Source organism: Malaclemys terrapin, chromosome 11, assembly GCF_027887155.1.
Source record: "Malaclemys terrapin pileata isolate rMalTer1 chromosome 11, rMalTer1.hap1, whole genome shotgun sequence".
Classification (NCBI taxonomy): domain Eukaryota; kingdom Metazoa; phylum Chordata; order Testudines; family Emydidae; genus Malaclemys; species Malaclemys terrapin.
This window is the reverse complement of record NC_071515.1, coordinates 65,810,154-65,827,785: the sequence shown is the minus strand read 5'-3', so window position 1 is coordinate 65,827,785 and position 17,632 is coordinate 65,810,154. Positions and strand designations below refer to the sequence as shown.

The 17,632-nt window shown below is 38.7% G+C and overlaps 1 protein-coding gene across 2 annotated transcripts in view; it reads left to right on the top strand.

Moving 5' to 3' along the window:
* Nucleotides 1-17,632, top strand: part of CCDC93 (coiled-coil domain containing 93) — a 105,899-nt gene that overhangs the window by 37,343 nt on the left and 50,924 nt on the right. For both annotated transcript variants that reach the window (XM_054043910.1, XM_054043909.1), the window contains 3 exons: nt 2,218-2,310; nt 3,021-3,071; nt 4,483-4,569. In XM_054043910.1, the coding sequence (XP_053899885.1) occupies nt 2,218-2,310; nt 3,021-3,071; nt 4,483-4,569 (231 nt within the window). The remainder of the gene's footprint in view (nt 1-2,217; nt 2,311-3,020; nt 3,072-4,482; nt 4,570-17,632) is intronic.

The following is a 17,632-nucleotide window of genomic DNA, read 5'->3' as shown; positions in this document are numbered from 1 at the left end:
GGAATACCAATTGAAATTTATTTAATATTTTTGGACATTTTTCTAAGTTTTCAAATATATTGATTTCAATTACAACACAGAATACGAAGTGTAGTGTGCTCACTTTATTATTTTTATTACAACTATTTGCACTGTAAAAATGATAAATGAAATAGCATTTTTCAGTTCACTTCCGACAAGTACTGTAGTGTGATCTCTTTATTGTGAAAGTGCAATTTACAAAATGTAGATTTTTTTTTTTTTTTTTTGGTTACATAACTGCACTCAAAACAAAACAATGCAAAACTTTAGAGGCAACGAGTCTACTCAGTCTTACTTCTTGTTTAGCCAATTGCTAAAACAAACAAGTCTGTTTACATTTACGGGAGATCATGCTGCCTGCTTCTTATTAACAATGTCACCTGAAAGTGAGACCAGGCGTATGCATGGGACTTTTGTAGCCAGCATTGCAAGGTATTTATGTGCCAGATATGCTATACATTCATATGCCCCTTCATGCTTCGGACACCATTCCAGAGGACGTGCTTGCATGCTGATGACGCTCGTTTAAAAAAAAAAAATGTTAATTAAATTTGTGACTGAACTCCTTGGGGGAGAATTGTATGTCTCCGGCTGTTTTACCCACATTCTGCCATGTATTTCATGTTATAGTAGTCTCAGATGATGATTCAGCACATGCCATTCATTTTAAGAAAACTTTCGCTGCAGATTTGACAAAACGCAAAGAAGGTACCAATGTGCGATTTCTAAAGATAGCTACAGTACTCGACCCAAGGTTTAAGAATCTGAAGTGCCTTCCAAAATCCAAGAGGGACAAGGCGTGGAGCATGCTTTCAGAAGGCTTAAAAGAGCAACCCTCCGATGCGGAAACTACAAAACCTGAACCACCAAAAAAGAAAATCAGCCTTCTGCTGGTGGCATCTGACTCAGATGATGAAAATGAACATGCGTCTGTCTGCACTGTTTGGATAGTTATCAAGCAGAATCCATCATCAGCATGGACGCATCCCCTCTGGAATGGTGCTTGAAGCATGAAGGAACATATGAATCTTTAGTGCATCTGGCATGTAAATATCCTGCGACACAGGCTACAACAGTGCCATGCGAGCCCCTGTTCTCACTTTCAGGAGACATTGTAAACAAGAAGTGGGCAGCATTATCTGCAAATGTAAACAAACTTGTTTGTCTGAGCAATTGGCTGAACAAGAAGTAGGAAAATATTGGAAAATACAGAAAACATCCATAAATATTTATGGTATTTTATTGCTTAACAGTGCGATTAATCACAAATACTTTTTTAAATCGCTTGACAGCCCTAAAATTTTATAATTTAATACACCCATAGAAATAGAACATGCTGCAGCACAATATTACTTTGTTTCAGTAACAAGATGTTCTTATTGATATAGATAATGCATCAAATTGTGAGCATATCCTGTTGCAGGTTGGTAGGAAAGCATAATATGGTTGGCGGTAGGGTATGTGAAGAACCAGCAGCACACCAACATTTAACTTATAAATTTAATATTCAAGTAATATAAGAAGATATTTCTAACTGTGTGGCTGTGGGTAAAAAATAAACCAATCTGCAGCTATGACTGAAGTGCAGTCCATAAAATATGACGATGTCCCTTCACAAAGTCCTGTTGGCTTTGTTAGCCAATATGTCAGAGTGTCGCCATTTGTCATCTGAATTAAGCCACTACAAGAGAGGGGACTTAAATGTTTGGGCAGAGTGATGACGTGGTGTCAAGAAATACAGTATAAATCTCTGGGGAATGCTACTTACCTTAACAGAATTAATTCTTCTGAAAGTGAACAGTCCCCCACATAGGTTTATATCTTTATATTTAAAATGTGTTTTCAGGTGCACAGATTTTAAACCACTACTTTGATCTAGATTTAGACTTTATGTATATTAAAATACACTTGTTAAAAATGCTGCTTTCTTATATTTGACCTGCTATACCATACACAGAGATGAGGGGGACTAAATAGCCATCAGTCTTACACAGGCTGGATTCCCATTAAACTCAAAGTGAGTTGCACTTGCTTGGGCAGGGCCTGAACTTGGATGCTAGGCAGAAGATAATATATTTCAGTTATTTAAATATAAAACTGAATTACAGTTTCTTCCTTGTTTTACTTTCATAACCTTTTGACTGTTGGTATTATCTTATCATGTAGCTATGTGGTATATTTATTTTCCTTAAATAGGCTGAAGACAAAAAAATGGTACTATCTCAAGGACTTGCAGCGGTAGGAAAGGCTGATGCCTATGATGACGACGACCTTCAAGCTGCTGAAGAGGTGTGCCACACACACACACATTAGATATTAATAGCTTGGGGACAGTGTAAAAAGCACAGCATGTTCTCTTTCCTCTCTACAAAGAGGAAAAGTTCAATAGCTTAGCTGAGCAATGAGTTCCTTTCAGATAGGGAAATATGGGATAATAAACAGATGCACAAAAAGTAAATGTTCACTTAGGATTTTCCATGTAAAAACCTGGCCAACATTTTGTTTTGCAACCATGGAGCCATTTGTATTTAGGACCTGATCCTGTCAATGCCGTTTTGGGAAAGGAGTAGCTCAGTGGCCTCATCTCCCATTGACAATGATGGGAGCTGAGTGTCGTAGGCGCCACATGAACTGAGTCTTTACTGTAATCAGAGAACTTTCTGGGTGGACTAATTTTGGCAACTGCCTCAGTAACATTAAGAATAGGAGTACTTGTGGCACCTTAGAGACTAACAAATTTTCCAAAGAAGTGGGCTGTAGTCCACGAAAGCTTATGCTCTAATAAATTTGTTAGTCTCTAAGGTGCCACAAGTACTCCTGTTCTTCTTTTTGTAGTAACATTAAGTTTACTCTTCTGTTAGGAGCATTAAAATAGAATGCAAATTGGATTGATTGGCTGATGAGAACTCTCATAGAACAGAAGTATGCTAAGTATTTAAAGGCCAATAATGGTAATTGTTTTGTTCACATGTTCTCTCTTCTCTTTCTTTTCTCATTAGCTTCGCATTAAAACACTGATGACTGGAATGGCTGCAATGGCAACAGAAGAGGTAAGCAATACTTAAAGCAAAGCGACAATTTCAACATTTATGCGCATTGATATATCTTAGCCATCAGAATTCAAAGTAAATTTATCAGCAGAGAGAATCCCATTGACTTTATTGGGATTTGGGTTGGGCCCAAAGTGCATTGAGACTTTGCTAGTCCGATAAAAGGACTGTTGTGTAGTTACAGAGATTAAAATAATAGAGTGCTCCAATCCCAGGAGTCTGTTTTTTTTGCTGTATAATAAATCAGTTCAGCACGGTTAACAACACTTAATTACTTGTGCCCCTGAATTTCCTCTCTCTATCTGCCATTGGCTTTGAAAGCTGTCATTGTTCCTGAAATATGGTTAACAGTTGTAAGTCGGCATGAGGTACTGAAATTATGTATTAAAAATGGATACAGGGAAAGATGATTGAACATGAGAGAGTACTTTTCGTAAGACTTCTGACTTAAAATCCTTCACCCTAAAATAATGATTGCGGCTTTTGCATAATTCTAGTGCTGCTTAAGTGGTTTCTGCAGAAATAATTGCATAAATAAACATACTACAATGCAACTGCCCTTGAAATGGCATTTAAACATATGAAGCCTTTGTGTAACCTAGACTTTCTCACACTTTTACTTTACAGAGCTAAGGTAGGGATCTGATAGGGTATTCCTCTTACTGGAAAAAATATTGTGTGCATTTCATTGCATTCAACACATCACATCTAAGATTTGATATCTTTGATATAACATAACATCTAAATGTTGCTTGTTTGCATTATTATCCTTTCCCTGCAATTGCATAGTGATTCCGGATGTATCAATAAACATAGTAAACATCTCTGTACTATTTTGAAAATCTTGATACCTTTCACATTTTCTGATGTACTAAATGGACAGAAATTCATTTGACAAATGGTGGACATGACAGACTTGCTTTGTGATCAGATGCCTCCTTGAATTCTTCATCTTAGGAGAGAGATTTGGCTTCCCTAAACACATGATTTAGGACAAACACTATTTCACACACCTACATGGCAATAATTTGGCTCAAAAGTTGTTGATCCAAACTGATTCCTGTTACACAATGCTTTTGCATGCACAATGCAAAAATGTATTGCCCAAGAGCTAAAGCACTTTGACAGTCTGCAAAGGTGACTTCAAATTTAGTTGAATTATTGGTGCTATGAAGGAAGCCTCAGTAGTTACATTTCTTCCTGGAGGGCATGTAAGAAGCTTCATTTGTTTACTGAGTTCTGCGGAAGATGAACTTCATTACATGCTTCATTCTTTTATAAACAGATTTGATTACATTAAAATAGTATTGTATTTATATAGTTCCGGGGGAGGTGCTTTACAAACAAACCTACAATTTATTACTATAGATTGTCCCAAAGCTTCAATAAATGCTTCTTGGTTTAATTGCAGGGCAGGTTAACAGCTAGCACAGTAGGTCAGATTGTTGGACTCCAATCTGATGAGATCAAGCAGATAGTGTCGGAGTATGCTGAAAAGGTATGTTCTTTTCTGGTTACATTTTATCAAATCATATTGGATCATTTAGGCCCCGATAAGGCAATTAGTTTGCAGTGGTTTCTATAAAGCAGCATTTATGACAGTGCTAAATTGTGAAGACACGATTCAGGAAAATATCCCTAAGCAGGAAAGCATTTAAGCACATGCTTAGGTCTTGATGGAACTTGGAAGTCAATGCGAATTATGTGCTTCATAGCTTTCTTGAATAGGGATGAGCTTAAGCATGTCCTTAAGTTCTTTGCCAAGTTGGGGCCTGAATCAACACCCTGTTCTGTGACTGAGAACAGCCATGGAACAAAGGCCCTGATCCTGCTGATACCTGCTTACCTGGTTGGCTTTAAGCACACAAGTAGTCCCCTGGGCTTCAGTGGGACTGCTTATGTGAGTAAAGATAAGCAAGCGTAAGTGTTTGTTTGTGGAACTGGGACATTGCTCTCATTGGGCCCCCATTACCAGCCATGTGACTGGGTACTGATTCAGTAACTAGCATTGTCAAAACCAAATCCTTGCTGCTTCATTAATCAAGGCAATTAGTTTTGTTTTTTAGCTCAATTTATTGTATTCTACTGGGATTGTTTTTTACAGTACTGTGAAAAGAAAATCTGGCTCTTTGAGCAATTAATACGTATAATACATCACTGCCAGATATGAGTTATAGGTCGTTCTTATGTCCAATAGTCTTCTCATATTTCTTCCTTTTCGTTGACACTTATGAGGTATGGCGCTTTCCCACTTATGAGAGAAACCCTATAACTCAACAGAGGCTATGGCAAATTCCCTGCCTTTCTCTATTATAAAGGAATGGAAGAACAGAAGCCATAGGGTCATATTTCAATGTTACATTGCTTCCCTTCTGAAAGAAGGCAGCAGGACCTTGACTATTACAGTAGAACGATGATTAATAATCTAGAAAATAAGAACTGATTCAAGTCAGACCAAAATGTATCACATGTAAAATTGAATTTACTAGATATTATAGAACAGGATCCTTCCTCGTGTGTGTAATAGAAGAGGAAGTTGAGGGTATTATCAAACACAGCTCAATGAAGTATTAACAACTTCCCAATTTCCAGAAACCTCTATTTAAATCCCAAATTAAAGGGTAATTGGCAGTGACATCCCTGCCCTTGATGGAGTTGCTGTTCTTCCCCAGCTTTGTTAATCTTGTTCATTCTTGCCAGGTGTGACGTGTCCAAAAGCCCAGAAAGAGATTTTGAGAACTGTTTTTGCCTTTTGCATATACCATATTGTGCCAAGAGATAGATGTTTAATAATAATTTCAAAAGGTGGTTGCATCTACAAGGCCTCCCTCTACCCTTCTTAACTTTGAATTCCTCCCACTGTTTCAAATACAGGTCGTGTACTCTCAATATACTTGCTGCACATTCCCAGTGAAGTTAGACTTATAAGTTTATTTGTCATTCAGGGTTGCCTCCTTCCATTGCTATAAGATGGAGTTTTTCTTTAAGAAGTTAAATGACTGGATTCTGCAGTTCTGCACCTCTCCTGAAAGAGTGGGTTTATCACAAGGTTGGGGGAGCCTCCCTTTTTAAAATCTTGACAGAATGTTGCTATGAAGCATATGTTTTTCCACCATCTTTTTTAAGGGCTGTTTGTACAAAATTAGGTTTGCTGTTACTAAGGTGTGAGAGATTCCTCTAATGTGAGTATGCCAGATGGTGCCCACTTCAATACACAGAAGTATTGTTTGCATTAGGAAAGGTTCTTTGCTGTTTCTTAACAAGGAAGGATAATTATACAAGTGACAGAACTAAAAGAATTGGATGCATGTAGTGTCAAAAATACCTCTTTTAAAAAAATACATAAAGGGGATTGTTCTTACCAGTGCCGGCAATGACTGTTGCCTGCAAAGTGATTACACAATGAGAGAGTTGTTAAGTCAGAATATTGGTCAAGGCTTGCGTGGGTAAAAATGTGTCCATGTCTACAATCTTCTATTAGAAGCTAACGTGCACCATATAAATTCAGTTGGAATAACATAAAATAAGCATATTAATAGCTCAGTGTGATTAATAACTATGTCACTGAAAGACTGTGTATGTGTTTTTTTTGTTTTGGTTTGGGTTTTTTAAATACTGGAACCTGAATGTATGAAGGCAAGAAGAAATGCAATGTACTAGCATTGCCTTCCTGTGTATGAAAAGCTTTAGGATAAATTATCACAGATTATCATCGAACTGTAGTGAAAGTGCAAAACACAACAGCACTACTGTTAGAGTTCTTCTGATTGAACCTGTCTTGAATGCTTCACTTGATTTAGTTTATTACACATGGGTTATTTGTAAGGTTATGTTTTAGTCACGGGTATTTTTAGTAAAAAGTCATGGACAGGTCACTGGCAGTCAACAAAAATTCATGGCCTGTGACCTGTCCATGACTTGTACTAAATCTTGGGGATGGGGGCGGCCCGGGGGAGTGCTGGGGAGGTTATCTGCGTCGGGGGCGTGCCGCAGGGGGTGATTGGCGGGGCTGGCAGGCTCCCTACCTGGCTCTGTCTCTCCCCGGAAGCGGCAACATCCCTCAGCTCCTAGGCGGACGTACGGCCATGCATCTCTGCGTGCTGCTTCATCCGTCAAGGATCAATAATAGAATTAGGGCTGTCAATCTATTAAAAAAATTAATTGCGATTACTCGTGCAATTAAAAAAATTAATCTCAATCACACTAGTAAACAATAATAGAATACCGTTTATTTAAATATTTTGGATGTTTTCAGCATTTTCAAATATCTTGATTTTAATTACAACACAATACAAAGAGTACAGTATTTCAGTTTATATTTATTTTTGATTACAAATATTTGCACTGTAAAGAAACACAAGATATCGTATTTTTCAATTCGCCTAATACAAGTACCATAGTGCAATCACTTTTATCTTGAAAGTTGAACTTACAAATGTAGAATTACACTGGTCTACAATTTTTGAGAAGATGTCTGCTTCAGATACATAATAAATAGCACATTTTATATTTTGATGTGCTGAATTCAAATATGACAATTAAAACAACTGATTGGCTACTGTTTCTAAGATATTTAACTTTTTACATTTTATGTCTATGTATATTGTGTAGATAGTTTTAATCATAAATTGTAAACCTAGGTCTTTTTTCATGTGTTTATGGTTGCTTTACATGATGATATTTCACCTGTCCTGTTTATGTAACACTTTAAAAATCAGCAAAAGGGTAATGTAAAGAAAATGTATTATGAAACAAAAGGCAAAAAACTATTCTGTACATAGTTTAGTCCTATTCAGTGTCTACTCGGCGCTTCTTGGCTTGTCTCTTGTATTCATTAAATGGAGCATCTCTTGTCACTGTCCAGCAATAGTCTGCAAGCATTGATGGGCTCCATTTGCCCTGAAAGAGTTTCTCCATTGTTGCAATGTCCTGGTGAAATCGCTCGCTGTGCTCGTCACTCACTGCTCCGCAGTTCAGTGCAAAAAAATCTAGATGAGAGTGCAAAAAATGTATCTTTAGTGACATGTTGCAACCAAGGCTTTTGTATGCCTGGAGGAGGTTTTCCACCAGCAACCTGTAGTTGTCTGTCTTGTTGTTTCCGAGAAAAATTTATTGCCACTAACTGGAAGGCTTTCCATGCCATCTTTTCCTTGCCATGCAGTGCATGGTCAAATGCATCATCTCGAAGAAGTACACGAATCCGAGGACCAACAAAGACACCTTCCTTTATCTTAGCTTCACTTAACCTTGGAAATTTTCCACGGAGGTACTTGAAAGCTGCTTGTGTTTTGTCAATGGCCTTGACAAAGTTCTTCATCAGACCCAGCTTGATGTGTAAGGGTGGTAACAAAATCTTCCTTGATTCAACAAGTGGTGGATGCTGAACACTTTTCCTCCCAGGCTCCAATGACTGTCGGAGTAGTCAATCTTTCTTGATGTAATGGGCATCTCTTGCATGACTATCCCATTTGCAGAGAAAACAGCAGTACTTTGTGTATCCAGTCTGCAGACCAAGCAAGAGAGCAATAACCTTCAAATCGCCAGAAAGCTGCCATTGATGTTGGTCATAGTTTATGCATCTCAAAAGTTGTTTCATGTTGTCATAGGTTTCCTTCATATGGACTGCATGACCAACTGGAATTGATGGCAAAACATTGCCACTATGCAGTAAAACAGATTTAAGACTCGTCTTCGATGAATCAATGAACAGTCTCCACTCATCTGGATCGTGAACGATGTTGATGGCTGCCATCACACCATTGATGTTGTTGCAGGCTACAAGATCACCTTCCATGAAGAAGAATGGGACAAGATCCTTTTGACGGTCACGGAACATGGAAACGCTAACATCACCTGCCAGGAGATTCCACTGCTGTAGTCTGGAGCCCAACAGCTCTGTCTTACTCTTGGGTAGTTCCAAATCCCTGACAAGGTCATTCAGTTCACCTTGTGTTATGAGGTGTGGTTCAGAGGAGGAGGATGGGAGAAAATGTGGGTCCTGTGACATTGATGGTTCAGGACCAGAAGTTTCATCCTCTTCCTCTTCCTCGTCTGATTCAAGTGAGAATGATTCTGGTGCATCAGGAACTGGCAGTCCTTCTCCGTGGAGTACTGGGCGTATAGCTGATGGAATGTTTGGATAATGCACAGTCCACTTTTTCTTCTTCGGACACATCTTTCCCAACTGGAGGCACCATGCAGAAGTAACAATTGCTGGTATGATCTGTTGGCTCTCTCCAAATCATTGGCACTGCAAAAGGCATAGATTTCCTTTGCCTGTTCAACCACTGGCGAAGATTTGTTGCACAAGTGTTGCAGCATATGTGTGGGGCCCACCTCTTGTCCTGATCTCCAATTTTGCAGCCAAAATAAAGGTGATAGGCTTTCTTAACCATAGTGGTTCTACTGTGCTTTTGTGATGCAAAAGTCATTTCACCACAAACATAGCAGAAGTTATCTGCACTGTTCACACAAGTACGAGGCATCTCTGCTCACTTTGGCTAAACAGAAATGTGTCCCTTTGCAAAATCAAACACTGACAAAGCTTCGTTATGATTGCATCATCCATGACTTCTAGGAATAACATGATGAAATTCATATCCTGTATGATGCAATACCAGCTTCAGATTGCATCATTCATTGTTTTGCCTAAAAAGCTAGTACTGTCCAAACCCAGTCATAGATTTATTCATAGATCCAGTCAAAGATGTATTTTAGTCATTTCTGGTTTAAATTGAGATCCCTTCCCTTTATAACTCACTTATCCTCCGCCATTCCCAAGTCAAGGGTCATATACACTGACCCAATAGCATATCTTGAAAACTAGAGCCAATCAACAATTTTAAGCATCATTTTCGTTCTCAGCGACCCAGAATTAGTAAAGTTTGACTACATTTATTTCAGAAGCATTTTGGCTGTAGAGCAGCGTTATGTACAAAAAATAACGGCACTCAAAACCAAAACAATGTAAAACTTATGAGCCCAGTTCACTCAGTCCTATTTCCTGTTCAGCTAATAGCTCAGACAAACAAGCTTGTTTATATTTGCAGAAGATAATGCTGCCCGCTTCTTGTTTATATTGTCACCTGAAAGTGAGAACAGGCGTTCGCATTGCACTATTGTAGTTGGCATTGCAAGATATTTAGTGGATCTGACGTGAAGATTTATATGTCCCTTCATGCATCAACCATCATTTCAGAGGACGTGTCCATGCTGATGACGGGTTCTGCTTGATAACAGTCCAAGGCAGTGCAAACCGATGCATGTTCATTTTCATCATCTAAGTCAGATGCCACCAGCAGAAGGTTGATTTTCTTTTTTGGTGGTTCAAGTTTTGTAGTTTCTGCATTGGAGTGTTGCTCTTTTAAGACTTCTGAAAGCATGTTCCGCATTTCATCCCTCTTAGATTTTGGAAGGCACTTCAGATTCTTAAACTTTGGGTCTAGTGCTTTAGTTATCTGTAGAAATCTCACATTGGTACCTTCTTTGCTTTTTTCGAATCTTCAGCGAAAGTGTTCTTAAAATGAACAACGTGCTGAGTCATCATCAGAGACTACTATAACCTGAAATATATGGCAGAATATATATGGTAAAACTGAGCCGGAGACGTACAGTTCTCCCCAAAGGAGTTCAGTCACAAATTTAATTAACACTTTTTTTTTTTTTTAAACGAGCTTCATCAACATGGAAGCATGTTCTCTGGAATGGTGGCCGAAGCATGAAGGGGCATATGAATGTTGAGCATATCTGGCATGTAAATACCTTGCAATGCCAACCACGAAAGTCCCGTGCAAACTACTTTTTAGTGACATTGTCAATAAGAAGTGAGTTAACGTTTTATTTCCAGTAAATATAAACAAACTTGTTTGTATCGATTGGCTGAACAAGAAGTAGGACTGAGTGGACTTGTAGGCTCTAAAGTTTTGCATTGTTTTGTTTGAGTGCAGTTATGTAACAATCTACATTTTGTAAGTTACAGTTTAATGATAAAGAGATGAATTGAAAAATACTGTTTCTTTTTTATCCCATTTTTACAGTGCAAATATTTGTAATAAAAAATATAAAGTGAGCAGTGTACACTTTGTATTCTGTTGTAATTTAAATCAATATATTTGAAAATGTAGAAAAATATTTCATAAATTTCAATTGGTATTCTATTGTTTAACAGTGCAATTAACTGATTAATCATGATTAATCTTTTTAAGTTAATCGTGTGAGTTAACTACGATTAATTGACAGCCCTAAATAGAATACAAAGTTTTCCACTTGTAGTGCATTGGCTCCTATTGACTGTGAACAAAAATTGATTTGTTGTTGTTTATTTGTATGGTCCAAAGAGTGTGTTAAGTGCTGATTTGAAGATGACCTACCTGTTGTGAAGAGGTTACAATTTAACATCAATTCAAACTGGTCATTCAATAGTCTGCATGTAATGAGTTGTATGTAGGTCTCAGGCTAACTCCAAAAGGAAACTGGGCACAAACATACATCTCAGCCTGTGATTGTGTCCCTTTGAGTCAGAGTGGAAACATGAAATGTGTGGGGAGGAATGAGGCCATCATGTTGGGAGGAATCTTTCATTGCCACTAGCTATGCTGCAACTAGTTGTGGACAAATAAATTATTTCTGTCTATAGAGCTGTTGATCTGGCACTTTTTTTATCAACATTAAATTCATGCAGTCCCAACAAAACCCACAAATTACATTTTTAAACCCTCCTAGCTTCTTGCACTCATGTATTCAAAGAACAAGTAAAAAAAAGCCTTGTGTCAAACTCTGTGCTCTTTATAGTACTGAAGAGATAATGAAGACGTCCTGAAAAAATGAAATCTAAGGGACCGCTCCACTGAAAATGCATGTATATGGACATTTAGTCCCAAAGGAAGGGTTTTAGTTATGCCAAAGAACAAAGTTCTGCCTCTGCAGCCCTAGTAACCTAGTAACATCTCAGTCTTTAAACTTCTCTGTGCAGTCCAGATTTATATTTGACAAAACTATTCTCTAATTCCCAGTACCTTGTTTTCAAGAACGTTAGATAGGATTTGTAAGTGCTCAGTAGCTCTCAGAATCAATACCATTTGTGTGGACAAAAAATGGAATTATGCTAACTTCTTTCTTAACCACAGCTGCTACTCATGTACAACAAAAGCTCTTAAGGGAAAAGAGAACTTTTCAGCTCTTAACCTTCATGAGAAGCTCTAATGAGGATGCACTTACTGTGGGTACTCAGTCAGATTGTACCTCTGGTTGTTCCTCCTCTTTGGAGAAAATAAATTACGGTCTTTGTCAAGTTGGAGCCAAGTATAAGATTTTAAATAACAGTCTTTCTTGGCTCTGATGCTGTCCAGTATGAGTGCAAATGTATGACAGGCTTCTAGAACTCCCTTCCCCTGAGGTCAGTGTTTAAATACCAGATTGCAGCTAGTTGGACGTGACCACTATCTGCTATCCAAAGCTATTAGCTGCGCTCTCACTGCCTTTCATGATCTTAGTTCACCCTGCATCATAAATGTTCAGTGAATGAAAAGGGGACAGTAGATTGTGGCAATCATGGCCAAAGTCCCTATCTGAATCCAGTCATCAGCAGAAGGAATCTGCAAAGGCTGGACTAGTTGGAGATTCTAAGAAGTCCTTCACCAGAGCTTCCACAGTCTTGCAGAACTTTCATGGTGGTGGGCCAGCTAATCAGACCCAACTGCCTTTTTCTGGATAAGCTCTGAGACAAACTAAAAACCGTACCATCACTTATGAAAGCCTAGAAATGAGATAAACCTTGCTCTAAAAGTCACTGGATTCAAGCTCTCTGGGACCCATGTGGGGGAGGAAATTTAAAGAGCTGTGGACCTTGTTTGAACACCCTGCTTGACAAACTACGATGGCAGCTCACAGAGCATCACTTCCTAGCCGGATTTCTGACTCAAATTCCCTGCCTCATGAAACCATGAGTTAAACTATTTTTTCCAGCTCAATGGACACAGTACCAGAGAGGAGGAAATAATAGTACTGCCATCAGCCAAAGCTAAGCTAGATGGGTCAGTCTCTCACCTGCAGGCTCTGAAAGCTGTGGTGGCAATCTGTTAGCATTTACAACTGAAACCATTGCCTCTCTGATTAGTGAAAAACGCTTGGGAATAATTAGGGCCACTCCATTAAGAGAGAGTCTAAACTGCCCGTAAGAAGGTCTAGCTATAGGCTTGGTAGAATTAGATTTAATATCAATGTTTATTTTTAAGCATTTTAATAGATTTTATTTATTTAAATTTTCTCAGTTGTAAGAAATTGAGGGATGTGACAAACAATAGTTGACAGTAGATACTGAGATTCAAAAACTTAACATTATAACCTTTTAAAACACCAATTGTCAACATGCCAAAATTTTCAAAGTAAATATCCATAATTAAATAATAAGGTTTCAAGCAGCATTTTTTTTTTACTCTATCTGTAAATTTAAGTTTTATTGATGGAAATATTTGTGTGTGGGGTGGGTTGGGTATGTGTGCGAAATCAGTGTATAATGATGTTTACCAATAAAAATGTAATCCTTCCAAGCCTGTGTCTACCATCTACCCTAAAGCACACACAACTTCCTGAGCACAGAATGGATCAATCAGCCCATGTAAAGAATCTTTTCAGTTGCTCCTTCCTAAATTACAGTTGCTGTAAAAGTGACAGTGGGCCAATGGTAGTGTACGTTACTACCTTACTATGTGTTAATCTCCTTACAGTGTGGGGCTCCAACCCGGATAAAGCAAGGGGATGGTGTTCCTCCTTCTGATGCCTCATTTCCTATTGGCTAGGGACAAAGATATATATATTCATTTGATTAAGGATGGAAGAGATCATTACATCATCTTTCATCTAGTTATTTTTCCTGTATTGAACCCAGTAATCAGTGCTTGACTAAAGCATATTTTCCAGAAAGGCAAACAGTCGTGATTTGAAGATTTCAATAAGTGGAGAATCCACCACTTCTCTTGGTAGTTTGTTTCAAATGTCCTTTGGACACACTTATTTATGATATGCTGCCGGCTGACCACTTGCAGGATTTCGCAGAAGAGAAGAGTCCTGCTAAAGGGATTTAATTCTCGCTTTTCAGATCACTGCTCCTTCAGTTATAGGACATGCTGCTACTGGAGATGAGACTGAGCTACAGCCATCTTTAGTGCATGATGCAAAACTCATGCTTTTCTGAAGGCTTTCTTCTCACTACTAAGAGAAACAGTGACCTAAGCTACATGTTCTCTGGCAAACAAGGACCTGAGATTGCATCCATTCATATTCGCAACTGTAAAACTGAGAGAGAAACTAAGAGCTTGGTTTCTCCTGCAAGGGACTTGTTACCCTGAAGGTCATGTAATGGCACCTAGGTATGTGCTTTTCAGCCTAGGGGAGGCAGCATGGCAAGAGTGCTCATGCTCTTGGTAAACCTCATCTGGGATAACAAACTCTTGAGGGCTGTTGCAGCCAACTTAAGTTAGAGCAGCTCTGAGGCTTACAAGTAGTTGTCAACAAGGACAAAATGATCATGAATGCTGGTAGTGGGATATGCTTTTGTGGTGGGTAATCGTGCTTTTGTTTTGTGTTTACCGTAATACTCGTTCATTAGCCTGTTCGTTTATAAGTCAACCCCCCAAAATGGATAGGTAAAAATAGCAAAAACTGTATGACCCTTTCATAAGCCGACTCTATATTTCTGGGGTTGGAAAACTTTGTCTCCCTGTCCATCAGGGTAAGCCGCTGGCGAGTTGGGACTTTTGTTTACCTGGAGCGTTCACAGGCATGGGGCTCCTCAGCTCCCAGTAGCCGCGGTTTGCCACTTCCAGACAATGGGAGCTGTGGGAAGTGGCACCACTTCCCGCAGCTCCCGTTGGCTGGGAGCGGCGAACCACGTCCACAGGGAGCTGAGGGGCTCCATGCCTGTGAATGCTCCAGGTAAACAAAACAACACTGTATTAGATAGTCAATTCAATGACTCCATAGAGTTTAAAATCATCAAATTTTGGTGTAGACCCATTGATAAGCCGACCCCTGCTCTTTGATGCGTCTTTTTGGTAAAAAAAAATAAAAATATTTGGCTTATGAATGAGTCTATATGGTAATTTCTCCCCCTCTTATATAACTCAGAGTTGCTCTATCTGATTTAAAGATGACATCTGTACGGACTGAACTTGGGCAGCTCTGGATATGAAAACATCAGCCTCTACTACTTAAGCTGAAGTACCAGGATGAAATCCTGGTTTCATGAAAGTCTGAGAGTTGTACCATTGACTTCAGAGAGTGCAGGATTTCACACACTCAGGCTCTGGTAGCCTGAGTTACACAATCATGCCCAATATGTTTTTCCTTGAAGTTGATAGGACTTTTATACAAAATAAATTTTTCTCTTTATTGTTTTAATCTTTAAGGATTTTAACTTATAGTATTGGGTGTGGTCCAATTAAGCTGAATGAAACATAGGCAGTCACAGGTGAATATTGACCACAGTTTCCCCAATTTATTTTCTTTCAGGACCTTAGGGCTTTGACCCCAGTCTTCTTCCATGTTCTTTTTATATCTTTGTTTTATACGTCAAAACTGCACATCGGGAATAGCTTCCTTTAAATCCATTACAGCTGAATGTGTGAAACCAGAATAAGCCATCAGGCCTATAGTGTTCTGAGTACAGGTAGCACCAGTTGAAACTGTGATCATTTTATCATGCGCACCCAATATTTCCACAGTTGCATCAAAAAAAAAAACTGAAGCTTGGACATCATGAATTTTACAGAAAGATCAAAATCCTTTCTAAGTATAGAGATACATTTGAGTACTAGACTGAAATATAAGGAGAATTGTAGAATCCTTAGTACCTGGGGCACAGTTTGCAAATTGACTCATTGACAGCTGATTCACCAGTGTATCCTCATTGATTTTTTTTTTTCAGTGTAGTTATACTGGTGTAAAACTAGAGTCGCACAGTGGTGAATCAGGCTCATTGTGTTGAGATTTCTGTTTTCTCCTGATACTGATGCTGCTGTTTGCAGAGTCAATACTTGGCTGAAATTTAGAGCAGCGAATCAGGCTCATTGTGTTGAGATTTCTGTTTTCTCCGGATACTGATGCTGCTGTTTGCAGAGTCAATACTTGGCTGAAATTTAGAGCAGCATGAGGGCTGCTCTTTCCTACCCTGTTTACTAACAGCTTCAATGTACCGAAACAGCAGCTGTGGTTATCACAACAAAGGTTGGCAAACTCTAAGTCAAATAAAGGCACCATTTATAGAACTGTATGCTGCATTGATTCTCTTTGGATTCATCCTTCAAAAGTGTATGCATAGTTGCCACTAATATTGAGGTGTTAGAATATGCACCAGTCACAGGGAAGATAGATGCCATTCACTGCCTCAGTTTCCTCTCCATGGAAATATGTTCCAGAAAGTCTATCTGCAGCCCATTCATTTTCCAGAGCTTTAAGAGCAAGATCCATTGTGTATATATTTTGATAAGACAGAATTGCATATTTTGTACCACTCAGGGTTTTATTATTTTCTTCTGATAGAAATCATTCAGCTTATTTTCTTAATTATACATATTTTAGCAAACCATTATTTTCCACCCACATGGGGCATATCCGGAGCGTTCTCCAGCTGTTGGCTATAGGAACAAAGATACCTAACTGCTGCTAAGCCTGAATTTCCTACAGAGCAGCAGTGTGTGAATTCTTTGCTTTTTTCCTCCCTAAGAAACTACTCAGCCTAATGATTCAATTTTATTTCTTCTACCCTTGGAGGGTTTACAGTAGTAATATAGCTGTGTGAAAGAGAAAGTACCTCATTACGAAGGAGAGGACTCATTGCCTCCATTTGTATCCTCTTTCCCGTACAAAATCCTTTTTCTTTGAAAAAGGGGAGACAGGTTCATAAAATCTATAAATAGCAGATTTTTTTTCTGGGATTCTTAGGTTTCAAGTTACAATGGATTCTTGATCATTATTTACTTACTTTTTACGTATTTTACAAACATAATATGTGTTTTTTAACTGGATTTTTTTTGTTCAAACTTCAAGTACTGTATTGCAAAATGAGGCCAGTCCCAGTATTTTCATAACAAATCCATTTGGGACAATGGTACAGTCACAAATGATGTAGAGAGGGGATGCAGGAGTGAGAATGCATTGGTCCTACATCTGCATGGAGTGGGACATACACAGGATAGTAAAAAGTTGATGATGTGTCCCCTTCATGCCACTCAGTTGCTACATGTATTGTTTGAGGTAGTGGGACAAATATTGAATAATCACGGGGAAACTACAGAGAGATGGCTTTTTGGAGAGAATGCTCCAAATGAAGTGTGAAGTCTGATGGGGAAGGAGCCAAGAGGTAACAAGGGGTGTTTGTGGATTGGAAAGTAGTAGTGGCTGATGACAATCAAGGTGTAGGGTTCAGGCAAGAGCCTGAATACTTGTGAATAAAGAAAACCTTTTGTGATGGGACAGCTGGTGGGGAGGCAGGGGTGGGGAGGAAATAATGAAACTTGTGTGTAATAAACAAAAGGGAATAAAACCAGGGAAGAATGTGCAAGCTC